The following is an 18891-nucleotide window of genomic DNA, read 5'->3' as shown; positions in this document are numbered from 1 at the left end:
TAGCCAAATATTATTTTGTGGAGTGATCCCAAAGTAGATTGCAATCTCCTGTGTGCTAATGTAATTTTCTCATCTTAAGTATGCGCGTGCATTATGCGAAGTTCACGTGATGTTGCCAACAGCTGCTGCTGCTGAGGCGGTGGTTCATTTTCCTGTGCGGAGAGCGTGAGGCTAAATGGTCAAGGGTTAACAAACCGTGAAAACCTGCCACACAAATCCATGTCCCGTGACGCTCGGACACTGCCTTTTAGTTAGCACCGTAGAAAATCCCCAAGAATTTGTGTTGCGGGTACAAGATTTGTGAGACTCTGCGGCAAGTCACTATGACTATGATAAGATGAATTCACACAGGACTGTTGTTGTGCTAAAACTGTTAATTCCTGTTAAAAATCAAATTTTATAACAATGAGATGTTGACCATATCAAGTAAGTTAGTGGAGGGGATTGTGTTATAGTAATACATTTTGGATTTTATTCAAGAAAATATTGGCCAAAAATACTCACTTAAAACCATAGACTACAAAAAAAAAAGTAGATAAGTGAAAAGTATGGCCAATGCAGATGTGACCTTCAATAGTCACTGGTCAAAAACAATGTGATTGTATACTGTAGAAAGATACATGATGAATCACCAGAGGCGCTTTTCCTTTGCAGGAACTAGCTACCCTGATAGCTTCAGTTCCCCCTGTGTGGGCACCAAAAAAATATTACCAGGGTACGAGAGGTTCCCCCTGGATTATTTAGGGTCTTCTGAGAGTTTACCAGGAACTCTTTGGGGGGGGGGGGGGGGGGGGGGTAGGCTGTGCTGACGAACACTGATTGGTTGACAGACCTCTGTGGGCATTTACTTTTTCATTGACAGAGCCACCATTATGCGGTGTCACACAAGGCTCGAAATAAGAGGATTAAAATACATTGAAAAGCAAAACTTTGAATCACCGATCAAACGTAGCGGTCGCAGACCTCGCCACGGGCTTGCCACGCTAACTAATGGAGGTCCAAGCCCAAGCGGGCTTGTGCGTCTTCCTCGGCCGGGGCTGAGGGGCGTGATGCTTCCAAACACCGATCTTTAGGTCTTCCCGCTGAGCCGCACTTGGTGGACATGGAGCTGGCCGGACAAACTATGTGCTCGCCGAGTTTACATCGCCGGGCCAAAGACGGGCTTGGTGGCGAGCCGCAGCGGCAGACTTCACCACAGAGTCCTCAGCGGTGAGATCCGCTGCTGTCCCGGCAGCAAGGTCCACCGCTGCCCAACTCTTCTGATTATTCTTTGCACTCCTCTGTCATAAATCTTGTGAGGAGCACCTGATCGAGACAAATCTATGGTGGCATGATTGGCTTTCCACTTGCGTAGTATGGCCCCAACCGTGCTCACTGGAACATTCAGAAGCTTATATATGCAGCTGTAACCAATGCCATCGTTATGTTTTGCAACAATTAATCCGCGGTGGTCTTGAGATAGCTCTTTGCTCTTACCCATCATGAGATGTGTCTTGACTTGCATCTTGGCAATGAGACCTTTTTGTAGGCCATCAATTAGAACTGAACCATCTGATTTTCATTTGCACTGACAAGGGGTTGGATTGCTGTTTGATTATTGATAGATTTTAGGTGTTATATGTCCATGTCCTGCTTTCCATGTCTTTTTGCACCTCCCTTTCTTCATGTGTTCAATACTTTTTCCCTGTGTCATTTCACATTATTACACACAAATTAATTTCTGATCTTATTTGTTCTACTTTCTTTGTATGTATGGATTACTTAGGTTGTTCCCAACTTCTGGTGAAAATTTCATGTCAGTAGCACCTTTGGAAATATACTTAGTGAGAAAAATTGTGATGCGTTAAATACTTATTTCAGCCGCTGTATATAAATACATTTAGAAGACTGCACATGATTATATATGTGATTTATTGTTCTCAAATTTGTACTGGAACACTGTAAGGCTTCAGGCTCATGTCCCTATTGTATTTTCCAGCTGATAAATCACATCTATAGTCATCTGCAAGCTTCTGTTGCACAAGCTATTTAGGTATATCATCTTAATAAAATAGAATAACTATATTCTAATTTATTGAAATGGACCTGTATATAATAACACTCCCTACCTCAAAGACTGTAGACTGCAGCCAGGTTGGCATTGCAAAAGAGAATCAGTTCTCAATTGCCTCACCTGGATAAAGGATTAGGTTTTAAACGTATCAAAAATATTGGAAATTTAGATTAGGATATAAAATAAGACATTGAAAGCTTGAAATGCCAGCATTTATTTTTGATCCAGTAGTGTGTCAGTAATGAGCAACATCAGCCTCATTTGCTCAAGCCACCCTGAACTAATAACTGCGATGGAAACACAAACCACATGGGCCACAGGAACTCCTGCTACCAGGAACTCAAAGTGGCTGGGCTGATTGGTGGAAAACCCCCTAATGCGCTTTGCGGCGTGGTGAACTTGTGATTCACAATTTGCCTCCGCTGCTACTTGTATGTACTTGTATGTCTCGGTCAGCTTCACATGCTCATCCATATATTGTTACTGTTGGTTTAAAAAACAATAACAACAAATTGTTTTAAAAACAGATATCCATAAACCAACTGGTTAGGTTTTATTTCCTCTTTGCCTGACATGTTTTATGGCTGCTTCTCCTGCTAGGTGCGAGTTCTCTTCTCCAAGGGGCCCTTCATCTCCATCTTCGCCAGCGACCCTCATATCATCATTAAAGCCATCAACCAAAACCTCAACAGTGTGTTAAGAGACTCCAACATCAATGGCCATGACTACATGAGGAACATTGTCCACCTGCCAGTTTTCCTCAACAGCAGAGGTCTTAGCACAGCCAGGAAGCTCTGCATGGCGGCACCCAGTAATGGCGACGGCTTGGCTGCGGAAGGTACAGCAAAACCTTTCGTGGAAAATCATATTTCACCTCATTCTTAGGCGAGTGTGTCCTAACTAAGCCTTGTTGCATGAACTGATGAAGCCTGCTCGGGTGAGAGGGGAAACATCTTCTAAGACAACCAGAATAGTCCAGTTGCGATCGCGTCAATGCCCTGAGAATTTACCTCATTCTATTCTTTCCTTCTTTCTTTTTTTTCAACCCCAGGTTGGAATGAAGATGTTGACAGGAAGATGTCTCAGAATAGCCTGGCTCCAGACCAGGCCAAGTTTGGCAGCAAGAATGCTCTTAACCGCAGGGTAAAGATTGTTTTAAATCATGGAGAGTAAAACCCCTGAAGTCGAACACAATCTATTTCAGGATGCTGGTTGACGTCTAATTTGTTCAAGTTTAGAATCCATTACTCCCGTAGATAATAATGGCAGACCACAACAAAACCTTAACCACATAAGTAATGTTTTAGATAACATTTTAACAGTCTCAACTATATCATAAAAGTATAAAAATAATATTAAAAGGTAAAAACAATAAATACTGTACTTTTGATTACGCGTGACAAGATTACTACTTCGGAGATGAGTCGCTTGACAAAGACTTAACGCAGCTCACTTTCTCATGTCAAGTCAATTTTATTGTTACTGTTAGTTATCTCAAGGGACTTTATATATGGAGCAGGTCTAAAAGCATGGTTATGACACATTTACAAACTAACCGAAACACACATGAGCAAGCGCTAGGTGACAGAGGCAAGGAAAAACTCCCATCTTGGTAAGAAACCTCAAACAAACCCAAGACTCACAGTAGGGTGGCCATCTTCCTCAACCGGTTGAGTTGAGAGTGATAAGGTAGTGGGATTGCAACAGGGGTAAGGAAGTTGTGTGTACATCATGAATTTTATTAACGATACTCATTGTAATTAAAAGTATCAATGGTATTACTACTATTATATTAAACTGAATGAATTAGTAGTGTTAAATGTTACAGTTGTTTCCTGCACATCTGTAAGCACAGACACCTACATGTGGAAGGAGAAAAGGAACAACAAAATTGCGTTGTTGTTGCCTGTGGCACAGGAAGCAGTCTATTCCATTTTTCAAACTTTAATAGTAAAATATTGTCAACTTTATTGTACTTAGCAGCCAACACAGAGATGTGTGAGCCCCTTGTCTAAGGTCAGTAAGATCCATTGTATATTCTATGGGCATTGTCATATACTCATGGGAATCATTTACGTGTAAAATGTTGAGATAGTTTGAGGGGGCAGTTAATTTTATGGATTTGCCAAGTAAACTAAAATAATTGATTAGGCAGTATCGTAAATCGTTCATCACTGTATTTTGAACAATCAACTCTGCCTGGACAGGAAACTGTGTGCTGCCGAGGGTGAGACCTAGCGCCATAAAAACCCTTGCTGCTTTCTAATTTCCGTCGCCTCCTGAAGAGGATGCTCAGTGCAGGCGTGGCTTTGGCAGGCGACGTGGAGGCCAGTGGACAGCAGGAGACATGCTGATAGGTCGAGAGAGAGAAAGAGACAGTGCGGTGCTGGGTGTGCAGCCAAGGCTCCTGGTGTAATTGATGTAATGGCTATTTATCCTTCCTGCTGCGTTGCCACCGTCTAATGACAAGGCTGAGCAGCAGTGGGCCTCCGCAACAAAACACTGGCACCGACTCTGCTGGCAGGAGGCTAAGCGACTCTGCTGCTGTCGCTGATGCCTTCCTGCCCCCTGCGAGACCTTATCACGCACCCTCCACTTCCTCCCCGCCTCCCTTACTTGTTTGCTAAACATTTTTTTCTCCCCCTGTCAAACTGAAATGCTTGTGGTATCCCCTTTGATTCTGGAAGCATCCTGCCCTTTCATTCTCTTGGCCGAAGGGGCAAATGACAGAATGACTCATTTTCATGATTCATTCTCTAGTTTGAAATGATGATTTATTTATTTTTTTACTGTGTAGGTAGTCTGTAAACAAATATTTACCTCTGTGACAGTTAGACTAGCTCCTACTGCTTGGAAGTTGAAACATTCTGTGCCTTATGTTATTTAGGTGAATATTTGAGTAAGTAAAGGCAGCGGTGAGCCATCAGGGCCAGCAAGTCCTCCGCTGCTTTCCAAACACTGGGAAGAAGCACTGATCTACTTCTTGTACAGCCCAAATACAAATATTTGTTCCATGAAATTGTATTAATTTATTCCCAACATTTATTCTCTTCATTCTGTTGTGTTTCTATAGGCTCCACTGCTTTCAGCACGTTAGTGTATTGCGAATATTAGATTATTATTTGTTTTTGTCCAATCAGAATTTATTTGTTGCCATATTAATCTAATCGGTCCAGGGCCTTCAGAAACAGTAGTGTTGGTCGATGTAATTTAGGCTACGTCAGCACCGGGATTGTTTCTGTAACCAATTCACCTCACAGGGCCAGGTGGCTGTCCCACAATAACGGCAGCATTTTTTTGTCCTCTGATTGGTTAGTCAGAGCAAACCAAGTTCCGAACTGTTCCAGCTGATTTATGTGGCACAGTTACATTCCGTTATATTGCGTTTTTGTATAGTATTGATGGTTTCTGTACTTGCATCATGATTGTGGCGGTATTAGGATGTGGATTAAGTCGGGTAAATCTCCACTGAAGGCTCAGGTACCAAATACACAGCCCGCCACCGACCAAATAGCATCAATATTATTTATTAACACTATGAGGTGACCTAGGAAAATACAGCAGACTTTTCTGATTGAAATTGATGTTAAGGCCATGTCGACCAAATACGTGTTTTACCATCAAATCAATTTCACAGTCTGACCAGTCAAATGGTAGCCTGTTTGCAAAGCGGATGTACAGCTTGAACTTTTTAGTCTATCTTTAACTTGGACCTTTTGGGCCCTGACTGAGTGGTGGCCATATGTTTCATCTCCCAGAAAGAGGTCACAAAAGTGGTATTATGACTTCAAAGTCAACCAAAACCCTCATCTTGGCTCATGACCATGGCAGCTGTCTGATATCATCACAGATGTTCCCCGGTAGATCTGTGTCAATAGCTAGCCTGTGCGTCATGTCATGACTGTTCTGTTTGGGACAGTGGCTCTTTGATTTGTTTTTCTCTTGGAGTCACAGAGAGTTTTTCTCTTTGGCAGATTATGTGACAGGAAAGGCTGCTGTATGAGAATGTTGCTTTCAGAGAGGTTCCCATTTGTTGTTGTTCTTTGTTTTGTTTTTGTTTTCAAGATAATCTTAACACACTCCCGTGAATTTCGCCTCATATATTACACATGAAAAGGTGCATTGAACATTAATTAAATGAATTGTTTCCAATGTTTATTTAGGCATAATGTTTTTGGGTGACTTGGCCTGAGATCACATGGTGACCCTGAAGGCCGTCTCTGGGGTCTCATGATGCAGTTTGCATTCAGGGGACATATACTGCCAACTTACAAATTCCAGGAACTCATCTTAGCTGCATCGAATCTCTTGAGGTTGATTAGTTCTAGTCGCAGTTTTTACAATTAAACATCATCAATGTAGCGTCCTATACCTTTAGGACTCGTGTTACCCTTCCAAGCATGTAACATTAACTCATGGAACTGTAATTTTTTAAAATGATGGCTATCTTCGAAGGACACATACCGGCGGCGGCAGATGCAGAGGACCATCACCAGACAGATGTCTTTTGACTTGACAAAGCTGCTGGTGACTGAGGACTGGTTCAGTGACATCAGCCCCCAGACCATGAGGAGACTGCTCAATATTGTTTCTATCACTGGTAAACCTTCACACTCCTCAATTCATCATCTTTCGTAATGACATTCTCCTGACTCCCAAGTGACCTATCGGTGTTATTTACATTTTCATGGATTTTACGGCGCGATTACAGGCCATGTCTGCCCTCTGCGTTGACAGGTCGTCTTTTGCGAGCAAATCAGATAATCTTCAACTGGGATCGTCTGGCGTCGTGGATCAATCTGACCGAGGAGTGGCCTTACAGGACATCATGGATCATCCTCTTTTTAGAAGAGAGTGATGGAGTGTCTGATCAGGTCTCTCTCAAGACGATCTATGAGAGGTAAGAACGTGCATAAGCATACTTCATGCATAGGCCATTATAGTAAAAGTCACCATGTTTTGTAGCTAAAATCGATACCATAGACCTCATTATAAAATGGTATAACCACGTGATTTATGTGAAAAAGGTAAAAATATAATTAAATCAAATTTTTGATGAGTTCTTGACAGCAAAAAAAAAAAAAAAAAAAAAAATCACACATACCAATACATGGTTGGATGGATAGCCTTTAGTCTTCTTGATACAATGCAGTATCTTTAAGCAATATTATAACCTTTATGTCTAAAGTTGTATTCGTTATTTGCCAAGATTTTATGGCAAAAGTTGCGTTCATTATTCGCCAAAATATTATTTTAAATGCAGTTAAGGTCTGGATTCCGTGGAGACCAGTCCAACTGTAAAAATGACTTTCACATTGTGTGAGATGGTTCAACACTCGCCCGTCATGTTTCAATTACATATTGGACTTTTCTGAATAGGGGTGGGATCCAGGGAGTTATTATAACATGATGATAGCGCAGTAAGTTTGAAGGATGCAACTGAAGTGCAATTATCAAAGATAAGAAGACTCGTGAATACTAACAACCAGAGGTTGGGAGTAAGTCACATATGTGCAAGTCACAAGCAAACCTCAAGTCATAACTAACCTTCAAGTCTCAAGGAAGGCCCAAGTCACCGTGGGGGAAAAAAAAAATCAAGTCAAGTTGAGTCTCCACTAAATTTCTAGCAAGTCAAGTCAAGTCATTACTTGGTTTAAGCAATATAGCAAGTCAAAATGTTTTTTCACAAATCCTAACACTAAAAAAATTATTAACACCGTATAAAAGTTAAATGAACAACAACTGAGATTATGATTGATTGAATTTATTGCACTGAATTGTTTTAAAGTTTAAATTTCAAACTCAATTTAACTCAACTTTTCTGGACAAACAATGCTGTTTGCTTTGTGGTGACAGCCTTCTAACTCCCATGGTTCCTAGGAGAACAACATTAAACCAAATCCATAATAAATATCTTCAACTTTTTTCACCTTTAATGTGACACACATTGACAACTCATTTGGAAAAAAAATGGAAATCTTTTGAGAGAAGTAAAAATAAACAACAGAGATAATGTGGTTGCTTACATGTGCACATGCTCACATTACTAGGGATGTGGCTGTGTTCAGAATTAAACAATCTAATTTAGAAGCACTGACTCTGGACATTTGACAATGGTCATTATATTAAAGGTTATGTTTCATATGCTGTACATAATGCAGACAGCTTGCATACATGCAAATCAGTCGCCTTTCGGCGAAATTCGCCGTTTTCGACTTCCGCATCGGCCGCTGTCAATCCAATTTAAGCGCTAGTGACGTTTAAGTCTAGTTCACCAATAAGCACTGTCTGCCCAAACCAGTCTATGAAACTTAATGTTTGACCAGCTAGCTAAACTGTTATATTAGCTGACCTGTTTTCTGAGTTTAGTAGCGGCGGAGGAAGTTTGACGTTGTTGTTGTTGTTGTCTCTTTAATGCGCAAATTACAAGACATGCAAGTTGCCATCCTCTTTTTGCAGACTTCATCGACAACATAATCCTTGAATCCACATTTTAGTATCTTTGGAGCTCCTTCCATCGTTGTTCATGCAGGTGGCTATGTCACACAGACAAGTGGGCAACAATGCAGACTTGTTGCCAGGTTGGTGCAAATGACCCCCTCCAAAATATTTCTTTCAAAGAAAGGCAAACTGTCTTAATTAAAATGCAGATTTCCAACTCAAAATGAGATGACTTGTCAAGTCATGCAGTTCAAGTCAAAGTCAAGTCTCATGGCAAGCAAGTCGTAAGTCATAAAACTGCCACCTCGAGTCAAGTAATTTGACTTGAGTCACCTCCATCTCTGCCAACAACCCTTCAATGCAGGATCATCCATTTTTCCAAGGCGAAACTAACCAATCCTGCCATGATATAAAATGAAGAACCTTGGCTTCCGCAGTCAAATAGTTTCACCGTATAGTGTACTATACTGTATATATTGTATATTGTGGGTATAAAAGGAGAAAACACGTGTTGTGGCCACCATCATCACCTGACCTCAACACTTTTGAGAACCTGTGGAGCATCTTTGAAAGGAATCTATGAAAGTGGAGAGAAGTTATACATCCAAACAGCAGCTCACTTCTTCAGAACCTATTTTTTATTTTATACACTGTAGTGTATAATTTGGAACAGCCTATTGTGAGTAATTTTGCACCCCAAAATACTCTTCTTGTGGTGCTGGGTTTGTTGAATAAAATCCTGAATATTGTAGAAGCTAATGTAATTGTTGATGATCAAAAAATTGTGTTCAATGTAAATGGCACCGACTTAGACTTTTTAGGAAATTTAACATTAACAGCATATGCATAATCATTTGGGACCTGATTACCTATTTTAAATGACATATTCATCGAACACAGCAGTTATCAAGACACATTTCATATTGAAAAATATAAATCTGTCGTACACAATAAATGATTCAAAGAAAATGTAGTTTAGATGCGTGGCATTAACCAGTGAGGAAAATACTGAGATTCACGTCATTTTAAAAGGCCAAGATTGTCGTAAAGTGCACATTGGCCAGCCATAATATTATTATACTGTTCCTGAAGAAACATCACACCACTACTGTACTTCTTAACGCTTTATCTTAGAAAGCTTCAGCAAAGAACTTGTTGCCGGGTAAACACATTAAAATATATATTATATATAAAGGTATTTATTTTCCTTATTTATTTTTTCTGGCGGCACGGTGGTCGACTGGTTAGAGCGTCAGCCTCACAGTTCTGAGGACCCGGGTTCAATCCCCGGCCCTGCCTGTGTGGAGTTTGCATGTTCTCCCCATGCCTGCGTGGGTTTTCTCCGGGCACTCCGGTTTCCTCCCACATCCCAAAAACATGCATTAATTGGAGACTCTAAATTGCCCGTAGGTGTGACTGAGAGTGCGAATGGTTGTTTGTTTGTATGTGCCCTGCGATTGGCTGGCAACCATTTCAGGGTGTACCCCGCCTCCTGCCCGATGACAGCTGGGATAGGCTCCAGCACGCCCGCGACCCGAGTGAGGAGAAGCGGCTCAGAAAATGGATGGATGGATGGATGGATTTTTTCTGGCATGTATAATTTTGACCAGCAGGTGGCAGTAGATGATTTTCACTTTCAACAGCCTTCAAATGGTAATTAGTGCCACAGCTTTGAACTCCTCATTTTGTATTTTTTTTTGGTTATGCATGCGTCAAATTATGCCTGTATTAAAGTGTGCAAGATAGATTAATGACTTGACATGGTTTACTTGGAAGCGGTCAAATTAGTCTCAGATGTCTTTGTTGGAGCAGCTAAGGGACAGTGTTGTGTGCACACCACAGCAGTGACATGACATCTTTGTGCTTGTGCAGGCACAGATGCTCTTAGGCGGAGAGCCGTCGCAGGCTGAGTCGCTGGGGTTTGGGCGCAGTTGTGCATCAGTTGCTGGCCTTTAAAGGTTGCACTCTGTCACAATACACTAGCGCCTACGACTCCTGCGGCAGGGAAGTGTCACACACACTTACTGTCAGCCGCTCAGCCAGCTAGATTCAACAGACAGGCCCCCTCCATCCGTGGAACACCTCATTAGAACAGCATTTTTGTTTAATCACAATAATATTTGTTCACTTTTTGCTAATGAGAGAATGACAGATTATGATCATGATGTAAGTCTGATAACTTTTGAATATGATGATCTATGTCTGTGTCACCGCAATATTATAGAAGGTAAACACAACATGCTTGTAAGAAAAAAGAACGACCAAAAAAAAAAAAAGCTGCAATTTCACAAAACGTGGGTGTGCGCTCACATTTGCTCATTAAGCCTCATGAAACATCTTCCTGTTCCTGACCAGCAGCGCTGTCTGTCTTCATCTTCCTCCTCACTGGGTGTCTTTCCAAATGGCCGCTCTGTCTCGCCGTGGCCATTGGACAAATGACGTTAATGATGATGACATTTTAAACAGGCCTCGCCTTGGGGCCTTATCGCATGCACAAATCTTCCATTGATAAGAATCAGGTCTTTGGTTTGTGTGTCTCTTCAGATTCCAAGGCAATAATGGACAAAAAGCTCAAAAAAACTTGCGACTCTCTGCGTTTTGCACATCCAGACACACCTAAATGCAGTTTCGACACACACAACAAGAGCAACCTAATTACTGTAATAGATTGCTTTTTGCTGTAACACAATGCACCATTTTGACAAGATATGTACTTGTACTGGTACCATTCACATTGTGAAACAATTCACCAACACAGGGAAAAGAGAAAAAATGCTATTGATAAGAGTATTTCCTGTTGCATAAATTTAGTGATTGTCGTCAATGTTGGATTATTTATTTGTGAGCTGGCTGAATTCAGAGGTAAATACTGATTAGAGTCCTATATATGGAAATTCTTTATTATTGTTCTATCTTAACTACACTGGCACACAACATTATCATCCATGTATAATGAGTTGTAGTAATTTATGTTTTAGCATTTTCAGCTGCAAGTTTTAACTCCCTTCTTTTGGTCACCCTGATTTAGTGTAACACAGTGCAATCCTGAGACAGTGACATTGCAATCTCACTAATTAGCTGCATTTTAATATTCAAGCAATATATATTGCCTTATTTTGTGTGTACGCACCTTGCACATTTTACTTTTTTGCAGAGCACTGAGCGAGTTCTTGCACACTATTACTGCACGTCCCCTGAGCGTTAATAAGTGAATATATTAGTGGTGAAGTGAATGGGGGGGTGAGTCAGCCCTTATAGGTCAGCTGTCGCCCTGCATCTCAGTCACATGGCAGTGGACTCTTCCTCTCTTCTCCTCGTTATGAGCTTCTGAGAAGAACATTCGCATTTGGAAATCACAGAATGGATAAATTAGCCCTAATGAATCTCAGAGGTTATTTTTGAATGCTGCTTTAGAGATTGGGGGAAAAAAAGGGCTGCAAGTTTAATCCTTGTCAGGTGATGTTAAGATTTAATACCGTAGCTTTCATCTGGGTTAGCCAATACATGGCTAAGTTGGAGGCAAATATTTTGAACACAGATCTACTCAGTGATGACAGAAACTCTTTGTGATATCCCATCTCTAAGCATGAGGATGAATAAATAATTATCAATGAACAAACGTGCCCAAAAAAGTTCCGAGTTAAGGAATTACAGTATAACCTTCAAAGTACAAAATGTACAGGCAGTAGTTTTAGTAATATTTTAACGGTATTTATTTTACGGTTAAAAAAAGAAGGAAAAAAAATGAAGTAAAAGTATTCACCCTTTGAAGATGCCTGACACAGTTTTTTTTTTATATAGTCCCCTCAAAAAGTATTGGAACGGCAAGATACATTCCTTTGTTTTTGTTGTATAGTGAAGACATTTGGGTTTCAGATCAAAAGATGAATGAGACAAAAGTTCAGAATTCCAGCTTTTATTTCAAGGTATTTACGTCTAGATGTGTTAAACAACTCAAAACAGGGCACCTTTTGTTTGAAACCACCCACTTTTTAAGTGAGCAAAAGTATTGGAACAGACATGATTAAATTAACGTAACGTGAATAACATTTAATATAGTTGGTGGCATAACCCTTACTTGCAATAACTGAATCAAGACTGCGACCCATTGACTTCAACAGACCGTTGCATTTTTCATTTGAAATGCTTTTCCAGGCCTTTACTGCACCCTCTTTCAAGTCTTGTTTGTTTCTGGGGGGGTTTCCCTTCAGTATCCACTTCAGTATACAATACAATAAATTGACTTTCCAATACTTTTGGAGGGGACTCTATATAGGTATTTATATATATATATATAAGTATTTATATAATTGAGCCACTGAAAACTACAGTGGCGTAACTCAATTCTTATCCATTTTGCAGCAAAGTGATTTAAAATTTGATGGCTCCAATGGCGGATTTATAGCTTGGTGATTTATATGGCAATGATTACTTCTTATGGATACTTGTTTTTACAGAAATTTAGTTTCCTCAGATTTGGGCAGTTTGTCAAATATAGTTGTTTTGGACTTGGATCATATAGGATATTCATATTGGATCGTATTGTGTGTAATTCTATTTGGAACTGAGGTACTGTCACTATCTTCAGTTTAATAGGGTTCATCCCGGTTGGTATCATTAGGTTGCCTGATAGATAAGACTGGAATTAGACAAACAAACTGGAATTAGAAGAAAGTGTAGTGTAGTAGTGGTCTAAGTCCACACGTCTGTCAAATCCATTAATATTTTGTGAAAGATAATAAGCTCTAGATTTACGGGCACACAAGCTAAAGCACTGCTTAATTTCTGAGTCCTCTATCAATCTCTGAACCTCATTTTCTAGGATGTTTTTGTGGGAGATGAAGCCTGGTTTCATAGGTGCAGCCATCTTGGCAGTAGTGGGAGTTGAGACAGTATTGCGCTGATGAATCAGGAGAAGTGCTGAGTAATAAAGGACTGACCCCTATATGTCAAAATTGGAACTAGACCTTGATTTTGAAAGGTATTGACCTGAAAGATGTCTGCAGTGAACTTTACAAAAATTATGTTAGCACACTCTATTTTCAGTTGCTCCATTAGTGTGGTATGTCTGTCATAATGAAATAAAAACACTTGCTCATTGAACTAAAGCTTCACAAGATTTGCTGACACCTCTCATCTTATCACACATAATAATGTCTGTTCAACCTCTAAATTTCGTCAGAATATTTTCACAGTAAATTTTGGTTGCAAATAATTCTGCTTTTGGGGCATTCAGCTTTGGTGGTTCCACTGTACAAGGGCTGTAAAATGTCTCAAAAGGATGAAAGGAGAAATGTTGAGTGCTAATTACTCTAATGGGCGTAGACCAGTGCAGCCTCTTATCTGATGGAGAATGTGGAATCGGTTTATAACTTCAGCAGTTTAAATCATTAATGGTAGAATGAGAGGGGGTGCTGACCTGCAAATTATATATAGTATGCAGTCAAAGCATTCAAAGTAACTGATTTTAAAAAAGTTCGCGTGACCAGTTCTGGAAGGGAAATAAACAAGTTAAAGTCTGAGCTGTGCACAACATTGCGGTCCGCCTGAAACACAGACGCTGACGATTCAACACGAAATGAAGCAAGTCGTGTTTTGGACTAGCTTATTACCATTCCTGTTTGTACTGCTGTTTTGTCTGTTCACACACTAATTGAATTTGAGCTCGCAGCCTTGTGACTATCATATTCGGCACTCTTGCATGTCTTCATCCTTTCCGTCCTCTCAGGGGTCCATTTTTCTCCAAGTTTGGCTGCCATTAGAGCCTTAATGACAACAAGCTAACTGGAGTCTCTCCTTCTTCATGGTGATTGCCCAAATGTGGCCTACCACTTCTAAATACCATTAATATGCCTTTCCTGTTGATTTCCTTGATGTAGTTTCGAGTCATTACATTACATTCAGCCATTTAGTCTTTATGTAGATTAACTTCTGGATTTTTCTCAAGACTCATGACTATAATGCATTAATTGGTTGCAGTTCTTCTTCTGCACAATGTTGCTCCTGATTGACTTTCAGTGCTTTGAGAATTCCAAATGAACACCAGCATTTCCAATTTTTTGCTGTTATTTTAGTTCCCCCCCCCCATTTAACATTCATTGAATGAATCACTGTTAAGACCTACACAATGCGCTTTTTTCATAAACCGATATGTTGCAGGCACTGACTCAGTCAACTGCTGTCATGCTGAACAGCATTTACCTGACTTTTTAAGCTCCATTGTGACATGACGGGCAGTGGAATTGGTTCGGTTGCTTGCCTCACAGTCCAGAGGTTCATGGTTCAAATCTAAGTTCAGGCCTTCCTGTGCGGAGATTGTATGTTCTCCCCGTGCTTGTGTGTCTTTTTTCCGGGTACTCGCAACTTCCTCCCGTATCTCCCAAGATATGCATATTAGCAAAGCGAAGGAGGTTCATTGAAGTCTCTAAATTGTCCAGAGGTGTGAGTGTGAATGGTTGTTCATTGAAATCTCCAATTGACTGGCGACCATCCCAGGGTGTTCCCCGCTTCTCGCCCAAAGTCAGCTGGGATCGGCTTCAGCTCACCTGCGACCCGAATGAGGACAAATGCTATAGAAAGTAAATGGGTGGAACATAACACGGGTGAATTGTTAATTAGCTGCACCACATTAAATTGATAAACATGCAGTTTTAAAATTAGGCCCATTAGATTCTAGTGCAGACATAGAACACACCGTCTGTTCGACAGATGATCTGACTCCTACCTACAGCCACCCACTTGTCAATTCCACAGGGACTGATGACAACAAGACACTTGTCATGCCCTTTGTGCCTGACTCAGCCAAAAACTTCCTAGACTGTTCATAATGATCCTTTTTTTTCACTTCAGTAATGGTTTAATCATTTCTTATACGATGTTGTTCAAGTGTTATTTCATTTGCCTGTTGTCGCATAATTGGCTAGACATAATGACTACAACAGCCAAGAAGTGATTGAGACGCTCTTGCAAACACAGGGGAGCAAACTGTGACAGACTGTCATGGAAATTAAATTGGGAGGCATGGTCACCCCTTTACTACCCGTCACATGCTCAGATTTCTAGATTGCCTAGGTTGCAAACTGTACACTGATATGTTTGATTTTAAATTTTGAAAAAGTTTTCTGCGTTGCAATGAGTGCGTGTTCTGTTCAGTCCCCACAGCGGGCTTATTCTTGGATGCCCAAATCCTGTTTTCAGCTGTAAAAAGTGTCATTGGTCCACTGAGCAGGTTCCTGCTCTGCTCTGACATCTGGTGCCCTGTGTGTGCCAAGATACCCCTGCTGCACGTAGAAGTGGGTTTCTGGCACCGCACCTGAATCTTCTGATCATTACACTAACCCACATACACACAACCTAATGGATGCTGCAGACTTGACCGCATGTTCGCACCAGAGTTGTGGTAAAAGTGCTAATGTACAAACTATCTTTGCCAATGCAATTGAACATATGTCCTCATCTAGTCAGACCTAAAACTGGTGCTTATGGTTCTTTCCACACAGACACGCTCGCTCGTTCTCTCACCAGTACAAGAGCATATGTCACCCTCAATTCCTCAGAGAATCTGTGTAATTAATTAGACCCTGAGATGCCGGCTGCGTTCAACAAACAAACACGTTCACACAGCGCAGAAAGCAGAACCCTGCAAACAAAACTGCTGTCAGGTGAGGTTAAGGACAAGAGCTGAGAGTTGGGATTAAACGGGCATTGAGGCTAAATTATTAAAAACTGTAGTAGTCGTCTTGTTTCCTGCTATCTCTCACCTCATCTCACTTAGGGCCTTATGCTGTTGGTTGGCATCTTGGGTGTCATCTACTCAGATTTGGATCATTTCCGAAGATCCCCAAATGTTTGCAACAGGTATGCAAAAGTGGTAGAAATCACTGTATTTAAAAGAGGATTTTGTGCTGATTGTTTTCACCATGGAACATTTGGGAGAGAAGTGCAAAATTTAATTTGAACTGATGGAATTGGAATTGTTAGTGGAAGAGGCTAAATTACTGAGTTAAAGAAAATATGTTTCTCGCTCAGATAGTTTTGGGGAAGCCAGCAACCGCATAAAAGCCATGTTTTGTTTGATTGAACTCGTTCTGAGTGTTTGGCAATGGATACATGTGCTTGTTCTGTGTAACATTGCATTTCAAACTTGGGACAGCACACCTAAAGCTGCTCTGGCACAGGCCAGCACCAGTTGTTACTGTGTCTGGAATTTTCTTAGTTGATATGGCATAACTCCTTGTAACTAGCTCCAGTCAGGCCTTAGCTCATTCAGAAACTCCAAAATTGAATTGCTGAATAGATGATATGTCAAAATAATTTTTGTTTTTGTTTGTTTTCAGGTTTCAAAAATGTTTTTGGGAAATGTGGTAATCCTTTGATGCTCACTGAACTGAGTTCTTCTTTATGCTGATGTATTGCCTTGGCAGCATGCACATCAATGGTTGAAACTCGGAAGTTTTGGGCAATTTTAGAAGACAATTTTTTTTTTTGAAAATGACAGCCAAATTGTATGACCTCCGAGGAATCTGAGTTTATTGGTGCAACTTAGGGGGTGCACGATTATGGCCAAAATAATTATTTGTATCAATATTTTATCGCAATTATTAGTCATCATTATTCTACATGTTAGGGAAAAATCTTTTATTTTGATTGCACTACTTTTTAACAAACAATATGTAAAAGTTTTCACTGCAAAATAAATATTTAAGAATAAATGATAGTTAATAATAAAAAATAAATGTACCCCAAAAAATTCTACTTTACCAAGGGCTAACTGGATAAATATGCTATTACAAAGTGCAATCACGAATTGCAACTTGATGCAAGCAAATACAGTTAATGCATAAAACACAATAACATTAGGCTATAAGCCTATAAGCCTTTTCATTTGAAAATCCCCGTCAATATAGTGAATTGTCAAGAAAGGGTACGTCTCCGTTGCTTTGGTTGATTGGTCAGTTGTGCACGGTCACAAACTGGAAAGAACTCGACAGTTGTGATTTCCCTCGCTATTTACTTCTGCCGTTTTTTTCCCCTGCGGTCAGGCCAGCTGAAAAGTTAAAAGTCAAGGCAGCCGATACAACGATTGTTAATAATTTCTTACCGTGACACGTTGCCTCTCCGTCAACTTCAAAATAAAAGCTTCATATGTTACTACATTGGACATTAATGCCATTTTAAGCATTTATTTTGAAGTTGGCCACGGAGTCCAGTGCCGGCCCTTAATGAAGCCTTAACCATGCCTTTACCCGCTGGTGGCTAGCTGATGAGGTTGCGGGCACTGCTGCAAATAAAGCACTTTTCATGTGCAGCAGTGCCCGCATTTTAAATGTACAAAATCGCCGATGATCAGGCTCATTTAAACATGGCAGCCAAAATCGTGATCACGTTTAAAATTTGACAAATCGTGCAGCCCGAGTTCAACTATATATTGATTGTGTCCTCACTTTTCTACTAGAGACGAGCACTTCTCGGACGCTTTAAAACTTTTTTTTTTTTTTTTTTAATCACACGGAGAATGACTACGTAGACAGACAATTCAGTCTTAATTAGAGACACTCTCATCTGAAGAGCTGAAACATTAAGATGACACTCTTCATTCAGGGTTACTTTAATTATTGTAATTTGGTTGCAATTATGTGCTGGGATAAAAGTGCCGCTCCAGCGCTCTTGTGGGTGGGTGATTCCCTTTATGTGAAATCCTTTAATACGATTTCAGATATCTAGCTGTGGAGGACTTTTCTTCAGCATGAGTGCTTTCCCAACCTTTGCTGCCCTCAAAAGGAAGTTGATTCTTTACCATGTGACCTGTTGTTCATGGGCGTTCCTGTCATAATGTGTGCTCTGTTTTTATTATTTTGTGTCAAGCCACCTACCTCTTTAGAATTTAGGATCAATCCTTGACAGGCTTTGCGTCTATGTACAGTACTTACAGATGCCCTGACTGTCTATTCCATAAAGATAGTCCATGAAATATCCATAGCAATAGGATTGTAGTTAGTAGGTAAAGTCTCAGGTGGATCCACATCCTTGGGTGATGCTTTTTCTTCAAATGGGCATAGGTGGTGGGTGTACACAACAATATGCACGTCTCCCGTGTGCCTCATGCTCTTTTGTACAGTGCAACCAGTTCAACAGTTCAAAAACATACATGAATGGGTTCATCCCATTCATGTATGTTTTTTGTTTTGGTCAGAAGGTTGCCTTGTCTAAATGAACGGCTGAATGATTGCATGATTCAACCCACACTGAGATGGTAGTATGTTGCTAAATATGGCATCTACTGTACTTCTGGAAGTGCAGGCGACACTGGTGTCTTTGCATCCAGTTAAGATTGTGCACAATTTCTGTGTGTGTGTGTCTATGTATGTATGTGCAAATGGAAAGAACGTCATGCAGCA

At 40.5% G+C, this 18891-nt stretch overlaps 1 protein-coding gene across 9 annotated transcripts in view; it reads left to right on the top strand.

Annotated features, from left to right (window-relative positions):
- Positions 1 to 18891, top strand: part of kidins220a (kinase D-interacting substrate 220a) — a 57196-nt gene that overhangs the window by 16913 nt on the left and 21392 nt on the right. For all 9 annotated transcript variants that reach the window (XM_061793894.1, XM_061793895.1, XM_061793893.1 and 6 more), the window contains 4 exons: positions 2654 to 2891; positions 3105 to 3196; positions 6509 to 6653; positions 6791 to 6953. In XM_061793894.1, the coding sequence (XP_061649878.1) occupies positions 2654 to 2891; positions 3105 to 3196; positions 6509 to 6653; positions 6791 to 6953 (638 nt within the window). The remainder of the gene's footprint in view (positions 1 to 2653; positions 2892 to 3104; positions 3197 to 6508; positions 6654 to 6790; positions 6954 to 18891) is intronic.

The sequence above is a fragment of the Phyllopteryx taeniolatus genome, chromosome 13, assembly GCF_024500385.1.
Source record: "Phyllopteryx taeniolatus isolate TA_2022b chromosome 13, UOR_Ptae_1.2, whole genome shotgun sequence".
Lineage (NCBI taxonomy): Eukaryota > Metazoa > Chordata > Actinopteri > Syngnathiformes > Syngnathidae > Phyllopteryx > Phyllopteryx taeniolatus.
Note: the sequence above shows the minus strand (reverse complement) of the source record. Positions and strands in the feature narration are given on the sequence as shown.